This window comes from Tribolium castaneum, chromosome 4, assembly GCF_031307605.1.
Source record: "Tribolium castaneum strain GA2 chromosome 4, icTriCast1.1, whole genome shotgun sequence".
NCBI lineage: Eukaryota > Metazoa > Arthropoda > Insecta > Coleoptera > Tenebrionidae > Tribolium > Tribolium castaneum.
Window position 1 is genome coordinate 4750700 of NC_087397.1, and position 22930 is coordinate 4773629.

Sequence of the window (22930 nt, forward strand, 5' to 3'; positions counted from 1 at the left end):
TATTAACCAGTTTTTAAATATTTGCATACACAAACACTCAGTGTTAGTAAAGTTAGTCCAAAATTCGAAACATACCCGGCAGTCAGCGCGTCTCTAATCTCCTTCTGGTCGGTTCCTGCAAGCGTGTTCCTTCTCCTAGTCCTCGGTCTTCTAGTTCTCGTCCTTCTTTTCAAACTGGGATCTTCCGCTTTCGCCGCGTTAGCGTCGGTGTGCAAAAGCGACCTTCTCTGTATCGACATTCGATCAAAGCTCCTCCCTGAAACATCCACCGCGACGATTTCAGCAGGGAACCTGAAACGCAGTTTCAGTCAGTGGTTGTGCGGTGGCGCTCGCTGAAAATGGGTCAAGAACAACAAAGGATTTCAAACGTACTTGAGCGCGACCACTTGAAGTTGTTCCTCAGGCGACGGCAGCTTATGGTCAATGCCTTCATCGTCTGAAACTGCAGTTCCATCCGTTGCTTCGCCGTCCGTTAGAGTGAAATTGGGCGCAATTCGATTAGGACAATCAGGAGTTACTGTTATGTCACCGAGGGCTTCGCTTGAAGTCCATCTGCGCAATTCTTGGACGGCTGCAGGCTTTAAAAGAACAACACAATAGTAAACTTTATCGTGAAGGAAAAATGAAAGTTAAAAATACGGAAAAAATTTAAAATGTGCCACGAGTTTCGGACGTAATTTCGTTTAGAGTCTGGATTCGAGAGATGAACCAAACCAGTCGTGCTTGGAAATTTAAAGAGGCACTTGAAAGAACCATTTGGGTGGCTGGAATTACTGAGACGGAAGGGTTTGGTGAATGGAGAAGAATCTCATCACACCTTCGTGTTTTCAGATTTTTACCTACATCTTACCTACGCCGTATTCAAGTCAACTCGAACAACTGTCTTCTAAAAAAGGCTGTTTATCTAACATGAACATCAACAAAGATGTTTCAATAATAAGATATGTCATAACATATTTACAAAACTCTGAGGGAATCATCTGCGGAAAATAAATTGCTTGTCATTAAATGCCGTGGCTTCTTAGACAGCCACTTTTATGGTATGAAAAGTTCTCATAATGTATCAAACAAACAAAAACACCAGTGGCGCGGATCAAGAGCACCGATGATCGATTTCATTTCTTTGCGTAATTACCTTTCTTTCTAAATTTTTAATTAACTTGTATGGTCGAACGAGTGAATATCGAGTTTTACCCAGTCCAGAATACTGTTTCGTAAAAATCTTTCGAGCGAGGAAAGCACGGAAATCTTCGTTATTATGCGGATTTCGTTGGTTGTTTACAAAGAAAAATGAATATTTTCAGTGCTTTTAAAGAAACCATTATTTCTCATTTTTAAAACTCCGCCAGACTGCGATATTATATTTACGTAGGTATCAAGAAGGTAAAACCTCTACAAAATTTACGACTTTCGCATTTATGTGACAGCTTTTAATAAAGTTGAATTTGCAATTATGCTTTGGTTGAAGTGCCCATAAACTGTTGAATTCAGATCTCCCGAGACTTTTAACCATAATTATTTTACGCCCCTTTTTCAAAATGGAAGAAATGAAAAAATGTCAGTCGGAGAAGAATGTACTTTATTTGAAAATGATATTTTGAAACCATCCAGTTATGTTTTCATAGTTTTATGTAATGACAGCGTGAAGTAATAGTAACTTTTGTAATGGATTGCATAAATTGCGTGCAATGATACTCATCTGTGATAATTGTCCCTCTCTGCTGTTATAATTATAATAACAATCGCTGGTGTTTAATCCCATCTACACACGAGAACAAACATCAAAAATGATTAGTTCTGGTTAGCCACATGTAGGCTCGGCATTACCCGTGCAATTTTTCACGATTATGGTCAGATTTACTCTATAAATCGCGGCTCTAACTAGCAGGTATTCCAATCCTGGCCAGATTAATAGCAGGACAACATGCATGAAGATCCACAGTCGGTAGTTAACTCTCAATAACGTGCACTCACCATGCGAGTCTCAATGTCAATGTCCACTTTATTCCTGATCTTCCGTCTCTTGTTGCCCAACACCGGCGTGCACAGGAAGAAGCGTGAAGACCGATGACCGTCGCGACGCCATCTATCCAGCTGGCGCATGAGGTGCACCGGAGTCTTTGTGGCGGCTTCATAGAGACTTTGGAGCGCTCGGGGACGCGTGCTGGCAGTGAAGAGCCCGGTCTCGGGGTTGCATTTGGCAGCGTAGTGGTTTTTGAGTAGGGCGAAAGTGCAAATATCACTTTCAGCTAGAAAAAAAATCTTCTATGTCGGGGTTGTTGCACTGATAATTAAATTAGCCATAAATGGCTTAATGCCGACATTTGAAAGTTGGGCTTTCTCCACGTCGTTAAGAATTTATGGGGAGGATGTTGGGAATGACAATGGTTTATCGGTAAAGGATCCAGTTACGAGGAGTTACGATCACAATTGGTTCGGTTTGTACACAAATCAGGGACATTAATCAAAGTTATTCTTCTTGTGTGGTCGGTCATTACCGACCTTCCTCCGCGGTTTTTAAAGTTTGATAAACACCGGCAAGCAATCATTAAACTTCATTGACTTTTAAAACAAATTCATCAAGCTGAACAATGAATAGGCGCGATAAATTAGGTGGTTTCCACTTGAAAGATTTATAAACTGATAAAGGAGTAGTTAATAGTGATTTAAATAGTTGTCGACTTTTTTCAAGAGGCACCTACAACAAAGTCGAGGTTTGTCTCAAGACAGCTGCTTTATTAATTATCATTATTGTTAAGACACCGGTTGCATGCGACAACTGGATTTACAACTTATTGTTACTGCAATTTTCCTCTAAATTGAGTAGCAATCACAACAAAGTCCCACAGTTCACTTGTGGAATGTCGTCCGTACGTTCCAAGAAACCGAATTTTTATTTTATCTTTCGGGTGGTAATGATGCCAACTCCACCAATTTCAACGTTTCAATCAACGGAAACGTTTAAACTGACACGAATAATTTCCGATTTGGGGGAAATACATTAGTCAAGTCAATGTGGTTAGCGACGACATTGTCACAGGATGGCTTTATAAGAAGCTTTAAATTTCTACTGAGAAGTTTGGAGTCAAGGGCGGCTTGAGAACAAACCGGCTCCAGAGAAAACTTCCTTTTCCGGACCGAATAGCTCGTGAAAAAACTAATCCATATAAATACTCGAAGAGTCATCGATCTTGCACCAGATACTCGTTTTTGTCTCTTACAACCCCAACCAAATGCAGAAAAGTGGGGCTTTTTGTTCCAGGTCCTTCGTTAATATTAATAGACGTGGAAACACCGACTTCCTTATAATCTAACACATGTTTCACGTAACGCGACACTCAATTAGAAGCAAATCGGAGAGTAATATTTACAAATACAGCGTCTAATCTCGAACTGAGTATAAACAAAAAGAAACCGCCTCTGGTTCGGTTCATGCATCATCCTAATATTAACTACTACATTTGATCGCAAAAACCGCCAGATTTTCTTTGTTTTGCATTCGATCTAAATTTAGCGTCCTATTCTGGGGCCGAGTGCTCCTTCGCCTGCTATATGTCAGGGATGAAGCTTCGGAGTGAACTTAATTAAAATCAAAGAGCAGTTCAGGCAAAACTAACACAAGATTTCGGTTAAATTCAATTTGCACGCAGGTAATAGCTGCCAAATTGAAAAAGGGGAGCCGCACGGCTCACATCAACTATGCATTTTTCTCGAAAGGAAGGAAGGCATTACGAGTGTTTACATAAATGGTCTGTTGAACCGGAAAGCTTTAATTACACCATAAGGGCAACAACTCGGTTATTATAATGTCCTCATTATTGGGTGTTAAATGCCGGGCTGTTTCGGATTGTAGTGTCGAGAGTAATTACAGATTTATGATTGTTAAGTTCGTTGAGCTGTTCGAACCTGTTATTGGTAATTAGAATTTGGAAAGTGGTGATGTGTGCGTTTACATACGCATACGCCTACGATAGGAAGAAGTAATGATGGAGCCCACACTTCACCTATGCAGCTGCCAACGGCTTTTAAGCACAAGTTCAATGCACATGGTCACAAGTTCAAGGACTGGAACCTCCTCGATTGCGCCCAAAAGGCCGCAGAATCGCTAATTTATGCATAGAATTCTTTCGATCGATCAAAAGACAGCTACAGACCGTCTGGAGGTTTCAAGACTATTTTTGCCAGTTCATAACTCGGTCTTATTTAATTTTTAATCAAAATTACGGCCTTTTAAACGGCAATAAACTATCAAAATTTTAACTGGGCGACCAGCAGGTGTAAGAGTGTTTTTATTGAATCAGTTTGTAATGGTTTGGGGCTACGTTAGACGAGGATTCCCGCTTCATATTTGTGTTTTATTATATCAAGTTTCCGGCAAGTGAATTTTGGTTTTATCCGATTATTAAAAGCATTCTGTTGTCATTGTGGGCGACGTTGGGCTTAAACCATAAAATTCAATATAAGTTCTCGAGTCTACATGAGTAACAACTACTGTCAGAACGCTGAAGATATCCCACATAATTTCATTAAAATATGCATCAGTGAGAGCGTGGACCAGCATTTTGCGTAAAAAATTTACGACTTCATCTGCAAGTTGTGAGGAAATCACATCCTCTCTTGCTTCGACCAAGGGTCTAAAAAATTCAATATATTTAGCGAAACGTCTCAACTCAGCCGTGGCTTGGGCAAAATGGGGTCACAATCAACATCTCGGCGCCGTTTCCCCGAATATTTCTTCCCTAGTTTATGACGATTTCAATCCTTATGTCTGTCGTAACGATTGAAAGTCTCATTTGCTTGGAATTCCAGGCGCCTACTCATCCCCCATCCGTTTACAACGCCACAATGGCCTTTGCGGCTGCAATAAGGGTCAGAGGATCGCACCTCTCCGTAAACACTTAAATTGGGTCACCATGCAGATAAAATGAGAGAGGAATAAAGACGGCGTTTCGCTCAAAACGGAACAATAAATCAGATTCATTACACAAAAGTGGCCGTTAGAACGAAGAAAATTTCATATTTTCGAGGAACACTGCGGCAATTAAACTGTTTCGTCCCAAACTGCAAACTTTGCAAACACTGTTGCTAATTCCCAACTAATTTGCCCATTGTTTAAGGATAAACGGAACAAATGGACGGCAAATTATCAACAAAGGGCCTATTTCATTTAATCCGACAGGAACTAGGCCATGCAAACTATCACCAAGCTAACAGCTAATTGTTTCGCAGGGCTGCAGTTATCTAAGGATATCCCAAATCGGAACATGGATCAGTTAATCCGTTCCAGATCTTCCGATAAGGAGTAAAACACTGATTGAATATTTTTAGCACGTGCTCCTTGAATGACAGTAAACAGCGCTTGTAACTATTTGCATTAATTGGCAATTTTTCCAATCAATAATTAATTTGCATGAGATGGCTGGCTGCCAAACTGCCGGAAAATCACAAAACCCGGAAAAAAATTGCTAAATTGAGGTCATAAATTGACGTACTGGTAGTATTGGTTGCTTTTTGAATTAAAAATTTCAATATTTTTCCCGATCCATTATCTTATACCCAGTTCCCAGCTTCGCAAATTCAATTCCTTTGATCAAATTAAGCAGATTAGGTTACGAGCTCGACAAGTTTCGTTAAAAATATGAAACATTATCCTCCTGACCTAAAAAGGTCTTATCCCATCTCATTTTACCTTAGCAAACAGTGCGTACAGCGTGTCTAATAATAATATATGCGAGAAGAAGAATGTGATTTATCGTCACGTTAAAAATAAGACATTGCATATTTCTTGACAGCTGTTATTCAGCCTGCGAGACATGTGCTCCAGCCAATAAACTCGCGCTAAACGGAATTTCCAAACAGAAATCGCAAAAAAAACAGACCGCACCACGTGCTACGGGCATTTTTCCCAACTGATTCATTTTCGGCACGTGACATGGCAAATTTGAACCAGACGCATTTCATTCGAAGCATTAAATCTAAATTTGTACCCTGATTATTTGAGTTGTGTGTGTATGAGACCATATTAATTACAGGGTCAAAAATCTCGCTGTGTATAGTTTCATATCGCGGGCAGTAAACTTGGAAAAAGCAAAATTTTCATGAATCACGATTCAAGATTCAGTTTCAGACCGCCCACGTCGAGCAGATTCTTCGATAATCCTTGAAACAGATCATGGAGCGTATCGATGGCCGTATTGTTTTCAAGCCAGGTTTATGGCTCGGTTAAACTTGAATTTACACATGTTTTCATTGTATTTTTAGAAGATGGCTTGGACACGCGGCCCATTACCCTTATCTGCGTGGAAACCATCACTCTTTGAAGTCCAAGTTAAAGAACTGGCGGGGACCTATCATTTTCTTATTTCTTTGCAATTACCACCCAACTATGCACGGTAATTTTAGACTTGTAAAATGAAGAAATTTAATTAAGGACTGCAAAAGTGCGCGCTTAGCTTGGCGTAATTGCGCCGATTTGTTTCAAAAATACAAGATGTTTGGCGGCGCTTATTGAGATAATAAGAACCCGACTGGTACAAGAAAGATTAATTCTTGTTGTAAAAATGACGAGAGGCATGTTCCAATTATGAAGTGAAATCATTACGATTTTACTTCATTAAAATGACTAATGAGCTGAAATTCGCAACGAGCGTTGCATTTTTAAAACCAAAAAATGTCGAGCTTTTTATCACCCGCTGATGGCAATCGCAGAATCGCAGACTTCACACCCGATTAACGCCACAATATACAAAAGTTATCCGTGGAAAATTAAATTTATTAAACATTAGACATGAATATCTGCAATAAGATGTAGACGGAAATGAGCTTTATAAGCGCACAAAAGCTCGTCGTAATTTTTAAATTTAAATGCTTATGGGTTATTTACGTCTCAGGCCGGCGACTTTTATTAAATTTATTATTACGACAGCCGACAAATACGCTTATTTAACTTTCTCTGATAGCTTCACAAAAAACACAGTTTTATACATCACAAAATCCAGAGACAAAGTATTTTGCAATTTCACCGTGACCTGTAATTTATTGGCCGTTAAATGCGGGTATTAGCCAGTTTATAGTCTCACCGAAATCTTTTGAGTTTGGTATTGATTTGGGAGTTCTGACAACAAACATAATTTACTGTTTTTTTAAATCCACCATACTTTTATTGGTGTTAGCTGAATTATGGCCGGGAAATGCAACAGACGTAAAGAAACGAGACAAATTTACATTTGTGACTCCAATGTAGGCGTAAATCGTTAGAATATAACTGTTTTTCCAAACTTGTTTTACAAATGAAGGTACTAACAATGCTGTAATTAACAAGAGTTAAGCAATGTTTTGTCACTTCGAATAGTAGTCATTATATCCGATATTTCTAATTTTTAAATCATTATTTTTATTCAAGGGACGTTGGAGTGTCAAGGAAGGAAATGCTAATGTATCGTTACCCCATTGATCATGCTTAAAATGCTGTTTGTATAATCATTTTGTTTACGTGAAATTTATAGGCGTAATTATCTGCAATCATCGAAGTAATAACGTAAATGTAAAAATGCGTAAAGTTTCTCGGAAATAAATCTAGGAAATAAATGAAGTAATTTGTGAAAGAAATTCCATTAAAACGGATCAAATTTATATCAATTTACATCATGTCCAAGCTCAAATTCCGATAATTCTTCCGTAAAAATACAAAATTATTTCTCCTAGTGGTATTGCTTGAAACGCCTTCCTACAGAACTCATCTTGAACAAAAATCTTCATTTATCTATAGATGCTTGGTGGAAACCAATCAAGCAACTTTTCGGCACGCACTTCACAAGCCGGCATCAATATTTTGTTCTAATTAGTTTTTGCCATTAAAGGAAACATTTTAAAACGCCATAAACACAAGACGTTAAATAATGAAAGTGTTCTCAAGCAGCAGTCATTAAATTTTTATTTTCGAAGACAAAAAACAACAATTTTATCTCCATCCACTTGTTAATCAACGCAAATGTGAAAAGGATTTAGACAACAATAAGCGAATCCTCGATCGGTTTTCGCAGTGGCGCGGTTTTAAATCACTTGACGAAGAGTAACGACATAGCGCCACCCTTTCCTATAAAATTAACCGGCGAAAACGCGCAGTTCATAAATATTAAACGTTTCATCGCATCCAATTTTGTTGTTGAACAGGCACTAAAGAAGCAATAATATTGATTTCTGTTCGAGGAACAACAACAAGTGCCATAAAGACAGGGCATTGTGCTGTCCATTGACTCTTCCTCGATGGTGGTGTAGTGGTTGTTTCCATATTAGGCCCAAGACTTGTGTTTTCTCAGTGCTTGGGATGCTGACAGCAGGTCGAAGACCCGACAATGGACAGATTGCATTATTCATATCGACAACTCATAAACCTGCTACCGCTTTATGGATCCTTGTCCGCAAAAAGGGTTTATTGGAAATTTTTATACAATTTGTGGCCACTTTTAGACCAAATCTTGTTTGGGCAATCAAAGCCGATCGCATTAATTCATAGCAATTGTCATAAATTTCACTGGGTAATGGCTGTGTCAACTGCACTGATCTATCGTTTACACTGGAAATTGAGTTTATCTACGATAAGTGCCTGACTTGCAGCCACCCCAAAAATAGCTCGCTTGGCAAAGGTAAGTGAGTGTAGTGTCGTCATTAATTATGACCGGTTCGATCATTTATCACTCTGGAACGCCAATCCTCTATGTTCTATACGTTAAAACTTTTTGTTCGTTACATGGCACTACTTTCATTTAAACGTGGAACAGGTGCGAGAATCGGGCAATTTTGTTGAAAAAAATTCATCAACGTGTCGATCTAATGAATACTGCATGAGCTACAGAGTTAACTTCAACACCATGGAGAGAATCAAAGAACGGAGATGCTATTGTTTCGATTCAATAAATAATTATTCCATTGTGTCATTGTAAAGCAAGTGCATTACCGTGTTATTCAAATGTCGGCTGGTGAGTGGGTACACTTTGTAACGAATAAAATTATTATTGTTTTATCGTTCAAATTATTCCTATTTGCTCTGCTGGAGATGAGGGCGCAACATAAAAGAACTGTTTTCTGGTTTTCACATGGTTATGCAGACGATGACTGCTCTCTTGCCAGAAATAACACATTTCTCTCCTCGTCTTCTAAGACGAATCAAACTTGAAAAAAAAGATTTTTATTGTGCAGAATGTCCTATTTTGTATTGTATTTTATTGTGAGTTACTACCTACTGTTTGTGATAAGTGACCATAAAATAATGTAGTCGTTTAAACAAACATTATCAGCATTTTATGAACGTTTTGTCACCAAGAAGCGTCGTAAAACCTCAGAGGTCACTCCATTTACATACAACTCGTAGATTGCGCTATTTTTCCGAGACAAATTAACAAATTGCCCGCATAATTGCGAGAGTAACATTCGAAAAACAGTGCAATCTGATCCTGTTGAAAGAGGCATGAGAACCCCCGAAAGGACAAAACGTGGCTCTTGTGCCTAATCAGAGGTCCCGTATGTGAGTCAACCAAACGATTTAATTCACACCAATCTCTGGTGTAGCTAAGTAAATTATTTAATGTTCATAACGTAATAAGTCCCCATTACGTCTGTCACCAGTCATTAAACCTTTGAAATTGATGAATAACTCGAGTAAACCACAAACCACCGAAAGGTCACGCATCATGCTGGTATTTGTTGCCACAGCACCTGCAATAATGTCACAAGATGGATAAACCGAACGCTTTGTATTCAGAATTTTTGGCATCCGTTTGGGTGCAACCAGTATGCAAAAAAGGTCAATTTGCATCGCTCCAAGACCTCATTTCAGCGCGGAATGTAATGGTCGAGTGCCTTCGCAAGACGGCTAAACGTTTATGTGTTCCCAGATGGGTATCTAAACCAATTTGGATAGTTTAATTAAATTTATTTGGGCCTCGGCTACAATTTTATTATTCCACGTGCGAAACGCGGCATGAATCACAAACGCGTGGCGCGGATTATTAATCGTGGAAATCTAACCGCCGATTTCTTTGTTATGTAAGAGATGAGCCTTCGGACGGGAAATATTCTGAAAAATCTTGTCCGGTCGGTGATTTATCAGCCAGACGCGAGATTTATGGATGCACGTTTTTGACCAAATGTCGAGGAGTTTAGATTATCCATCATAATTCCGAAATTTCTTCAATTGGCCGTTTAACAGCCACTCGTGAGCATAAATAATACACTTTTCTTGTTCCACAAGACTTTTATTGAGATGGATTGAATTACGATGGGAGCGTTAAGGTAAGACAACACAATTTAATTCTTTCAGCGTTCCACCGCATTATCTCAGTTTCCAGTTTTTGGGAATGTAAACTTGTCCCGAGCGTATTACGCAAAGTGAAACTCGGGAAAAAATTTAACTAGACATAATCTTACAACTTACATACGTCGTAAACGTATAATTGATTTCTTACACAAGGTTGCCTCGGCACAGTTCAAAGGAATATTTAATTTTTGGTTTTTTCAAATCAAGTCCGTGGAAGAAGTAAGAATGTAACCAACAAGAGCAATATTTTCTGTCTTAATCAAAATCCTACAAAAAGCTTCGTTCAGTAGCACTTCTAATTCCATCTGGTCATGTGGCCATTCTTTCCCGTTTATTGCTCATTGCAACGGTCGACACTCACACACACAATACCCCTAACGTGATGAGACATTAAAAACAAACGTTGGATTTGCATAACGAGTTTTCCAACCGCCCTTTCACATTCATTCGTGCCAAACCCTTTGATGGTCAGTTGCAGGGGGAGTATGGCACGTGCCTTGTCGTCCAGATGCACCACTAATTTTTCCCTCAAACTTTGAATAAATTTTCTCGCATTCGATGCAACTTTTTTGCGTTCGCCAAGCCACAGCCTGTGGTTTCTTGTGTAATACAAGAGCTGAAATAACAAGAACGACCACTGGAGCACCTATCACGGAAATCATATTTTCCGCTTGGAGTACGTTTCATAAATAAGTGCCATTCGATACTGGCGGTTTTATGTCTCTTTCAATCGTTTCATTAGAAGTTTCGATTTCGTTCCCAACAGCAGTTGGCACAAATAAAACACGGAACAATGGGCCATTTTAGAAAACTGTTCGACTACTAATTAGCTGAACTGATCTCCATTCAGGCAGAAAAATTGTTGCTGTAATGGATGGACTGAATGTTTGCTTATATTAAGCAGACAGATAAAAATGGTCTGCGATTATCTCGGAGCTTAAGCACGCGGAACCTGTCAAAGTGTCATTTTACTGTCGCCACCAAGCGAGTCTGTTCGAGAAGAGGCGTAACGAGGAACTGGGTTTATCTGAAATCTATGTTGCACATTTCGTGTAATATATCCCAGTCACGCCTATAATGAAGCACAATGTGCTCAGTTTCAGCCACAATCGTCTTCGGCTGACGCCTTGCCACTTATTTCTGGGACCTGTGTGGCTCCAACAAGTGAAGGGATGATTTATTCTAGTCGAACTCTTGATCAGGATTTTTAAGCGAGTGTAATTAATGTCTCAAATTAATTAGGTTTGGAAGTGGGTTTATAATAACAAGGCTTATTTGCGAGGAAGGCGGGATGATAATAATTACTCATACACTCGGAGGAGTTTGCAGAACTCGAAACGTGTTCGCTGGTAAATGAGTAATGGGGGCATGGAAATCCTGCCTTAGCCTTGAAAAGCACGCCAACCAGAGTAGAAAAAGAAGGAAGTTATTTAATGCTAATTATTGTTAGATAATTAATGGAGAAGATGCCATTTATTTTGATAAAAATTAAACACGAACAAAAGGACGATTGTGGGGAATGTGTAGCAATAAAACATAAAAGTGATAAGATGACACACTTATGCGAAGTAATAACAGTTTAAGCGCATTTTTATTAGTTTTGAAACATATTTACAAAAGTTGCGTTACACGACTATGAGGATAACTGATTTGTTTCTTGATTTTTTCATTTTGCTTCAACAAACAGATTTCATAACTTGTTGATCTCAGATGATTCCATTTTAATAAAATTCTCGTCATTCATTTCTTTTCTCTTTGAATTGGCGGGTTTATCTCAAAATTGATTTAATTCCGGTCAAATGGTGGGATCAAAACAAAATCGTAAAATTTTATTAGAGACATTACTCTCACAAATTCGTGGAAGAAATCGCTTTGACGCAAGGTACTCGTCGAAGGAGGCTGTCAATGTGAATTTACGAGTATGAACTTTGTGTTTACACAACAACCTATGATTTTAAACCCGGCCGAGTCGGTAATTGACTGCCAGTCCTGATAGTGCCGATAAGCAGGCACCATATCGAATGACCCCATCCACCTACTAAGACGCTTCCAAGAGGTTTCATCCTCTCGCGTTACAAGTCACCGTATCTGACCCGCCACACCCCGTCTCGAAGCCGTATTTTTAATTAAATATGTATCCGTTTTTCCACAAGGTGAAACCTAAACCGTCACTTCATTAATCTGGGAGAAAAATTGCGAGATGAAACCAATCAATGCGGCGCGGTGCTAAATTTCAAACGCCTTGTGCAAGATAAAATATTATTTACACGGACAATACCGACTACAAAGAGTAAAACCTGTCTACAGAAACGTGATAAATAATCGGCTATTAGTACAGGCCGTTTGCACAAACATTAGCTATGCAAATTGTGGTCGGTGGAGAACTTCCGCAAGCCTCGACCACTGCAACGTAATTGCAGTGAAGACAGATCTCATCACGCCTGGCGTCATTATTTGATTATCTAGAAATTGGCCAGCGGAGGAAAACATTTCTTTATCTCCAAAACTGCTATTTTTATCGCAGGGTACCCGAAAGGGGTCACAGCTGATGCCATTACATTGGAACTTTTCATAAACACTTTTGCTGGCTCAGGCCACGATCACACTATCACGGACAATAAAGGACACTTCCAGGATAAAGGAAGAATAAAGACAACTTGGGGGAAAACATATTAAATATGTGATGATCATTGTTCCTGATTTCATAAAAAAATTCAAAGCATCTCTAATTTATGTTTTCGTGCCTTTCCAACTGAGTAAAAAGGACATTATTTCACTTGATGTACTAAATGTAGAACGCAGAGTAAATGCAACAAATTCTGAACTTTTTACGAAACGGGGTCCTTTCACAGAAGCTAACGCTACACAATCCTCGTGAAAAGCAAACAGCGGTTTTGGGTACACATTACTTTACAGCATTATAGCCCGGTGATTGGGTCCTGTGGGCGCCAGGATAGTGTGCTGGAGAAGCCGCAAAAGCAGGCGATTTTTGTTTCTCCACCGGAAGCTGCGGTGAAACGACCATGAAATCGGAGAGAAAGTGCTGTGGTTTTGGGCCCCTTCATGACTTGCCACCGAATTGAGTCATCCATCACACATTTGCCGAGATCACATGATTTATTCTCGATGCGTGTTTAGAAAGACAGTTATATTAATAAACATCGGCTGTTACAAAGAAGCCGCGGTCCCACTTCTTGTAATGAGTGTTACATTCGGGGGCACTTTCTGTTGTTAATTTTCAAAGCGAACAGGAAGTAGACAAGGGAGTGTCATCGACGTACTTCCGCCGGTGAATAGGCACCTTCCGTGATTTACAATATCAGAACCAATAATAGTTGGACGTGACCAAGTGATATTTGGGTCGGCGTTGTAAAAAATGTTATGTCGGTCAGATTTACGGCGCTTTTACGAAATTGTGTGCCATCGTTGATGAATGAAAATATTTTGGGGTGCGTTTTTGCTGGGCTTTATTTAGAATTAAAAGGAGCAGCTGCTCGGGCGGAAAAAGCGTCCCAACAGATTGACTCGGCGATAATTTTCCCTAATCCAAAGAAGGGCATTAGCATTTGTGATTAAAGCCACAACAAAGAGAAAGTGTTAAGTGAGCTTGATGGCGAAGGTTTTGCAATGAATGATGACACAATTTACGACTTTTGTGTCCGTTTGTACATAAATTTCGACGGATCAAGGAATCGTGGGTGTCGATACAATGAAATATCCTCTAGCACAAGTTCACCTTCGGCTTGAACTGCCTTTATCAGATATTTTATTGGGCTATATTGATCGTTTACATCATCGCTTATTTCTGCAACAGGAATTCACTATATAAAGGGGAAGTTCATGTTTTTATGCACGTGTAACTTGAAGACGTGGATCGGTTCCATCACTGTCACTGCCGTCATCACTTTCAGCCACAGCCAGATTTCTGGGCATATTGATGGAATATTTTATTTTCAGTCAGTTGACTAAACATCTGTAGCTGATCAGATAACAAATTTTCAAATTTCTGTTTCGCCCACATATTTTTAACCTGCTGTTCGTATTATCTCTCCACCTACGTGCTCACTTGTACAATGGATTTTTGCAGACATCATTACTTTAATTACTGCAACATTGTACACAACATAAATTAAGTGGAACTTATTATCCACAATTTATGAAGCCTCCAAGGCATTCCGTGCGGAAGCCGGGAGTTTCTTACGAGGCATTATCAACCATCAACGAATTATCTCAGTTCTTGGAAGCTTTTTATTGCACGATGGACATTCGACGATTGCTAAAATTCAGCAGTCGCAAGTTACGACAAAGTCGAGAAAACGTGCTTTGGGCAACAATTCGGATGATATTTCGCGATTTTACATACTCGCACATCCAACAACCATCCATTTTCAAGTCCCACTCTTTATTAAATCTTGATACGCGAAATTTTTTGAAAAGCAAGCTGATTGCTAAATCAATAGTCGGTTTCAAGAAGGGATGGAAATTTCTTATTGACACCATTATGACAAACTGCTTCTGCTCCGTTTATTACGTTTTTCAAATTATCATTTCTAATGAAAATTTACTGTATCTGAGGTTGTAACTTGTTTGCATGAGTTACGCCAGTCAGGAATAATGAATGTGATTCCTGGCTTAGGAAGAATATGATCAAATCCCGTCCGGACTTTGGGATTTATTACATCACGTCTGACAATAATTACTTAATCAAGAAAAAACATCTGTCGCCGTGACCGAGAGGATCTGCCTAATTGTCCAAAAATTATTAATGATGTCGATTTGTAGATAAGTGATAGTCTCTTTTAAACGATCACAAACGATTATTAATTGAACATCTGACTGCGTGCGGAGGCAGATGTTGGAAGAAAGGGGCTTTAATTAGGGGAACAATTGGTTTTGAGTAAAGAAGACGTAAAATAGAATTCGTATCATTTGGGTGTTTAAAACCATGTGTTCGCGGGATAATGTGTATTTATCTGGTTCAAGAGAGTGTTTTTACCACTGTAAAAGGGTGTGATTACTGTTTGTACAGAAAGAAACCCAAGTTCACACGCAAACGATGTTTACCCCGCTTTTCCTGCAGACAACTCGGGACCAAATACCTCAGCAAACAAATACCCCACTTTGCAAATACTTATAAAATTAAACATAGGATGTCTTTCATTATTTACAATCAAATATCAGGTTGACAGAAGTAACAATTTTGTTCTTGTGTAGGAGAAAAAACTAGGAAAATAAATTAACACACATGTTCCTGCTTGAGCCACAATGTGAATAATTAAGTATTGAAAAAAGGCCCATAATCGGGCCTTTCTGTGGCCGAAACCCGCCATGTGTTGAACAAATCCGTGCACTTGGAGCTTTATGCTCTCAATTCTGCATCCATTGTGGCGATGAACTAAATTGGAGGCATATGTCAGGAGGTTAGATTGATATTGCATTTGCAAGCCCTGAAATGAATTACCCTCCGCTTAACGCATTTCTCTTCCCTTAAAAGGAACACAATGGACGTAAATTCGAAAATGATTTAAGCGCGAACTGCAAGTTCAAAGCTGACCCACTTTCATAAGATTCCAATAAATATCAACACATGTTGAAGCGACGGGAATAAGGATGAAATTTGGGGGGTGAAGGCCTATAAATTCGATACTTGGAAAGTAATTACGAGTTATTTCAGCTTCAAGGTGAGCTTGAGACCGCCTATTAAATAAAGCCAATACTCCCACATTTGATATTATTGTAACTGTAGCGATATCAGACCGATATTTATATCCCTATAAAATCTAAATTTAAAACAGTTGTGCTACTTCACATGGATCTATTTCAAGGGGCGCACTTGACAATGAATTTTTGAAGGCTGGGCAGATGTGCACTTTGTATCATCCCTCGTAATTCAATTGTCACAATGTTAACAAATACGAGGGTAAATAACATAAAACGTTCAAAATCAATCGCCCATATGGGGCCGCATTAATTATTCGTTGAATAGTTTGGCCGCCACGGTGGTTGCTCAATACCTTTTGACACTATTCCCTTTTGTCTGAATCAATATTAGTTCATTAGGCTCACCAAAAAATAAATAAACAAATCAAACAGATAAAACCTAATTTAAATATTTGTCCAAGAAATGGTGGAGGAATGGGAATGGTTTGTTGATTTGTGCAATTTTATCGGAATTAGCTGGGAATACGCGGATTTTTTCCGGCTTATCTAATACTCGCAACAGCGAGATACCTGTTTAATGAATACCTGCTGCAAGACTATAAATTAAATGTGCAAATAATGTGCTGTTTAGTGTGTTTTAATCTAGGCATCCCAAGAGGTGTGAAAATAACTTCCATAATAATAAATTCGTTCTAAAAAACACACAATAACTATTGATCGAATTATGTAAATTGCCAATAAATTAATTTAAATTCGTTGTGATATAAACAAAAAAGGATCAGTCGAATTGACGATTCCCTTGAAACATATTTATTACCTTGCATATTTCATATTCCGTAAGGGGTTGGATCAAAAAATAAAAGCTATTTATTACACCCACAATAAAGAATTTCAATATCGAAGACTGTAAACCACCCAACAATGAGCTGTTGAAATTTATGTATTTTTAATGTCCCGAAGCTCGGTTTATAGTGGTTTTATTATAGCGAAGCCTCTTTGTTGTATCCACAAATATAATTGAATGAGCAGTACGTTTATGATAAGTCTTATTTTCTAAAGTTTGTAACTACTTGTCCTGGCCAATGTCCGACTCATTGTGAAAGGGATTGGCCCAAAACGATTTTAGTGTCTTCATGACGTTAATCTTTCTGTACGCGAGCTGTTGCCTGAGTGGTGAAACACAATTGTCTGCGGTTTTCTGGAATGTTGTCGCCTAAGAGCAAACGAAACGACCGCAGCTTTTAGCACTAGTTCCGCAGAACTAAATAATTCAAAATCAACATTTATTCCCATTAGCACAACTCCATTATCGTGGCAACTTTAAGTTAAAGCCAAATTATGATCGAGTGATCTAAAAACGAAACATGCCATCACGAGAACAAAGCTTCCGGAAATGTTAGTTTTGCAAGACTGAGAGAAACATTAATGGAGTTTCAAGTCAAAAAACTTGATGACCGTAAATTAAAATGCAAAAAACTCGGCATAGACGTAGGTGTTTTATAGCTGCGAAATAAATATAAATATTTATCTGCAGCACGACATAAATCACTCTTTTCCCTTTCAATCTTTTATCTCTATTTGAAAATTATTAATTTTCCGGTGTTGTATGAGTGCGACATGCGAAAAATTCACGGTTTTAAATGAACTAAATGATTTATGGCGGTCACCTCGAGCGTATTTCGGATAGGTATCGATGTTTCATAAAGGGCCCACTTTGTAAAGTGCGAGTGCAAACTCAGTTTAGATTTATGGTACGTCTGCCCACAATTATACACAGTCCATTTCCATATTCAATTAATAACTGCAATTTCGCTGAGGAGCCTCTGGTGAATTTTTGCCGGACATGACATAATGCAGTTTTAATTGAGCTTTGCCGACCCAAAGGCCCAAATAATCTTTATGGGTGTGTGTGGAATGGTCTCTTAGAAACGCTGAAGAGATTCCCACAGAGTCAAGGGCCCGGTTAGACGTCACGGGCGGGCTGGAGCCAGTCTTTGTGCCTTTAGGCGAAGGTAGAATACCCTCCACTAATAGATCGCAGTAACTGCGCCCATATTACACTATTATAAATATCCGCACCGTTATTAAGGGCTTAGGAGGGACTTGTCGTTGGGCCATTGTCCCGATAATGTTCCCAGGTTTAAATTCGCTATCACTTCGCTATTTTTAGGGGCGCCAAGCCCGTAGAGAGCTTTCGTCCAAATTACTTGAAAGCTCTAAGTTACGGCAAACGGCTTCATATTTTTCCGCGGAAATTACGACGGTGAAGGGTTGTGACCAACGACTCGTGTATGCACAATTTAACATAATACAGACGGACATTATCCTCTGTAGATTAAATTGTTGTATGCACGGTTGTCATTTCCGGTGAAACCGAATTTTCTTTGATGGGGTGTTGGGACAAACAAAGCGCGGGTTTAGCAATGAACCTGAACAGCGACAGCACCTTAATTCCGTTATCATTGTTTGAAATAATGATAGTTTCAAGCTTTGATCCAAGAATACTCCCAAAACGACTAAGCGTCACCTGGGGGAACATTAAACCGCTTAATAGAAGCCTTCAAAGCGGTATAAGTGGATGCGCCACTGTTTAAAACAGCTCTTTTTCCATTTCGAAGCTAGGCCTACATGCGCAGTGGCATGTTATGTAAATTTTACCTACCAAGAGATAATAGTTATCGTTTTAAAAGCTATTTTCCGATTTAATGCGTTGCTTATTTCCATTCCTAGAACAGAACGGCCATGTTTGTGGTAATTTCTCTCTCACGTCAACCGATTCGGTTACATTGACCTGTGATGAAACCAAGGTGAAATGACACAGTGAAAGTTTTATTTAATTATCAAACAGGAAGCTTCATGCAAAAATTTCTGAAAAGTGCTCGTTTCCGAAACGTGTTAGAATTATTATTCATTCAGTGGTTCGATCCAACTCCCAAAACGAGAGGGCAATAAACACTTAATTAAGCGAGAACCGTCTAAGGGAGGCGGCCAAATGTATGTGAGGAATTACCGCCCAAATTCGCGTAATTTACTGCTTCAGAAAGGCATTTTCATGCAAATAGAGCTGGGTTTTTGAGCAATTAGACCCACTCGACGTAAAGATAATTTTTATGAAAGAAAGACGCGCTCGGATAAGCTTAAATTTAATTTAGGTAGCCAAAGCATTGCCGTGTTTACCATTAACCAGAAGCCGGAGCTTTTAAAAAGCCAACGGCTATAAAAATTAAGATAAGTTTTACAGAGCTTCTGCCAAACTGATTAAGAGTCTTGTAACGTTTTAATCCTTAACGCAATTTAATGGACAAGGCGACTTCAAAGAAGGGGTAAAAAGGCGATTGTAATTAATTGTGACTTTGAGTTATCGCAGAAATATTTCCTGCTGACCAACGATGTATCACCCACCATTTAATCATAAAATTCCCCGTTAGTTTTTTTAACATGAAGGAAATAAATTTCCTGATTTCACCCCAAAAAGAACAAACTGTTACTGTCTGTCCGGCACCTGCAAGTGTGGAGGACCACACAAAGGACAACAAATCCCATTTCCGTGAATTTCCAACTAAATGAACACCATTTAGTTGGGTAACTACACCTGAGACCCCTAAGTGCTCCAATCGATACAATGCATGCACGCAAGTTGATTTTTCATTGCCAACCTCACGATTTTTCTTCGGGCTCGGCTTGTTTCCTAAAATGTGCCCTTCTAATTGAGACGCTTTGTGCAACAGCAACTTTAACACTTGTCTAATGCGAGTTAATTCGACCATATGGCCAAACATGCACGCATAGGTCGTTTCATATTTGGTGAGTCTTGTCCAAATATGGTCGGTTTAAGCCAGCGGTATTTCTTACGGTTTTGCGCCGTCTGGGCTCTCATGTGCTCTAGCAACCTGTTCGAGGCAAAGACTAACGATCTATTTGCATAAATTATCCAAAGAAATCGTAAATTTGGTCGGTTTTTGAATGGCAGCGGAATTTCATTCGTCCATTGTTGCACAGGTACGAGCGGTCCAGCTGTGTTGTAGTAAATGTACCTTTCTTTCAATGACGTTTCGGAGCAGTAATTTCACAAGGTGAACTGCACTTCCGTTCCATTTCCACAAATGATAAAAGTCGCGTGAAATTTTAATAGCAACACGATTTCGGAGTGTAGAGAATGACAATTTGACTCGGTAGGAGAATTTTGTCGCCTAAGGACAGCTGAGCCGTGAGAGCTCTTGAGTGAAAAATTTCAAGACGAGATGCACCGAACGTGCACACCATACGTTATGTCAAGTGATTATGCTAAAACCCCCAACAGCTACAAATTTAATTCTCTAAACACGTTTGTGATGAATGGCCCGTAATTAACATTATTTAATTAGACGGCACGAGTTTTAAAAACTGCGAACCAGTGAGGCATAATTTAATCGTGTGGTCATAGAATGTTGACTATTATTGAACGACCATTCACCGAGATGGTGCACGACCTCTCATAATGCACCGAATGCAATGACACGCTCTGTATTGCTTCAATCGAGATTCATTTGTGGTTTTGATGAGGCGCGATGACAAATTGCTTGAAAGTTCCTTTCAGCAACTTCAAAATCCGATCGTTTTGCTTTTCGAAGCAATTTAAAGAGAATCAAGAGTGAAAAAATTAATGATAATGGCCAAACTTCTTCCACCTGGCCGCCATTCAAGCGATTTCAAAATATCATTTCATTTAATTCAGATGGAAGTCGTTTTAGACCTGAATTATTTCAAGCTGCAGACAATCTTGATCTTGTAGCAAACTTGCCGTCTGTGATAAAACACTTTCAAATGGGGAAGCCCCGTGCGTCGGAAACTTGGTACATAAAAACGATAAAAGTAATAAGTGGAGTAGTCAGTGTGTGGAGTTAGTAGGTGTTCCTGAAAGTTATTGTATCAACTAAAGCAAATAGAACGAATGAGATAAAATATTGGCCAAGTCCGCAGGAAGAAATAGGCAGAATCGATATCCTATCCGCGATAAATGAGGCGTAAACAAATACATAAACATTGATAATCTAGGAATGAACTGCTCATTATTCATTCTAATACCCGTAAACGCAACATGCACAATAATGGCAAATGCAAAGCCCAAAGCACCTCCACTCACTGTATTTACCAAAGAACCAACTTTTTACGACTTTGCTTAATCAGCAGAGGAATTTCTCATGTTTACCCAAAAATTATCACCCCTGAGAGTTATCAATGTGCAGCGCCATTAGGCCTTCCTTATTTGTCTGTTTCATTACTTCCAGGTGGATTTTAACACGTTTTCCACTGTCTGAAGCTGCTCTTCATGCACCACCGTTCAAAATAACTCGTGGTATTTTTACACCCCATAGGTGCGTATCCTGATCAGCTGTCGCCTCACGTTTCCTCTCACCCTAAGAATTCCAACTGCTGGTGACGGTTAGAGCAGACACCACGTCCCTTCTGCTTTCCGGTTTCATAACATGCAAAGAACTACCTTGCAACGGTCGCCTAACGATTGTTTCAGGTGGCGTATGGACAAAGAGCCGTTTGAATTTTAATCAAGCCGTTTGAAAGTAATTGATTGGAGATTACGAGCGATGAATGGAGGAATGTTGATGCATTTCCTCGGAAAAAAGTAAAATGAGAGTGAACTTTGCGTTAATAACGTTCGCTTTCATCGTGACAAATTAATAAATTAATAAGGACATCGGAATGACTGCGCTCAAGATCAAAATTAATTAGACAGAAACACATGATCTCATTCACGGTGTGCATGACCTCCTGAGTTTTCATAATTACGCTCATTACGAGAGCCGGATGCTCAAGTTTAAACTGATTTTCCTACTCTCAATGAATGTACACTAATTTTCTGGAGACTTCCTCTAGCTGCTGTCTAGCCAGTTCGGTTTTCGAAAAGAATATTTCGCCATAATTCTCGGGTTTCACAATTCGTGATGCATCTTCTCGTAAACTAATATTTTAATAGGTTTAAGATGTTATCGGGTAATTGATTGGGCACATCGCAGGCTCTTCACACGATTCACGATAATAAATTTACGAACAATGACCAATAACCTCCACTTAGATCATATAGATGACTATCGATTTTAACGAAGCGCTCCATTGTCGATGTTTTTACCAATTTACCGCAAAAGCCGGCCGGTATTTTTCTGGCAATCATCGGACTTTAATAAAAAGATCAATTGCACCAAATTACATTTGTGGAAAATAATATTTTGTTCGTAGATCACTACTTAGACTTTAATTTGAAACAGGCCGGCTTCTCCCTCAGTAACAAATAAAGGTGGAATGACTAGACGTTTCTTTAAATTCTTGGCTTTATTTGCAGAAGCTATACAATTAGTTACCTCTTCCAATATTAAGCTTGAGTAATAATACTATTATATAAGCAAGGCTAGAACCAGATTAGACATTGAAACAGCCGATTATGTTATGGTATGATTCAACTCTTAGAAAAATTCAGTTAATTTGTATTTGATTGTTTCAATCATAAAGTTTTAATGATTTATCCATAAAACGAAACAAACGTGTATGCAAAACAGACGACAAAACGACTATGAACGTGAACAGCTGGACATAAAATGAATGCATGTTTTTGGAAAAATTATAGATGTTGTTATGCAAACACCAATTTATTTCTATTATGGCATGCCCAGATATTCATAATTTCCTCTCATGGTCAACCTGTTTTAATTTATTCTGTGACTTTCTTTTTCATTTTGGACTTCCTCCTAAAAGTTATTTTACTAAAAACTTGAGTGTGATCAGAGTGGTGATTTTTGCAACTCCTTTGGATGATTGAAGGATAATTACTTATGCAATTTCCGTTGCGACTTGTCGATGGTAGATTATAAATTAAGTATGCAAAGTTTTGACGGGCAAGTCAAAGGAATAAGGATTCAGCATTTGGAGGTAATCAGGCTTCAATTAGAGCTTCGACCAGGCGGA

At 38.9% G+C, this 22930-nt stretch overlaps 1 protein-coding gene across 2 annotated transcripts in view; it reads right to left on the bottom strand.

The window, feature by feature from the left end:
• Positions 1-22930, bottom strand: part of gukh (GUK-holder) — a 29846-nt gene that overhangs the window by 6139 nt on the left and 777 nt on the right. For both annotated transcript variants that reach the window (XM_015985214.2, XM_015985215.2), the window contains exons 2-4: positions 1975-2249; positions 373-578; positions 76-291 (exon numbers count right to left, since the gene is read on the bottom strand). In XM_015985214.2, coding sequence (XP_015840700.1) covers positions 76-291; positions 373-578; positions 1975-2249 — 697 coding nt within the window. The remainder of the gene's footprint in view (positions 1-75; positions 292-372; positions 579-1974; positions 2250-22930) is intronic.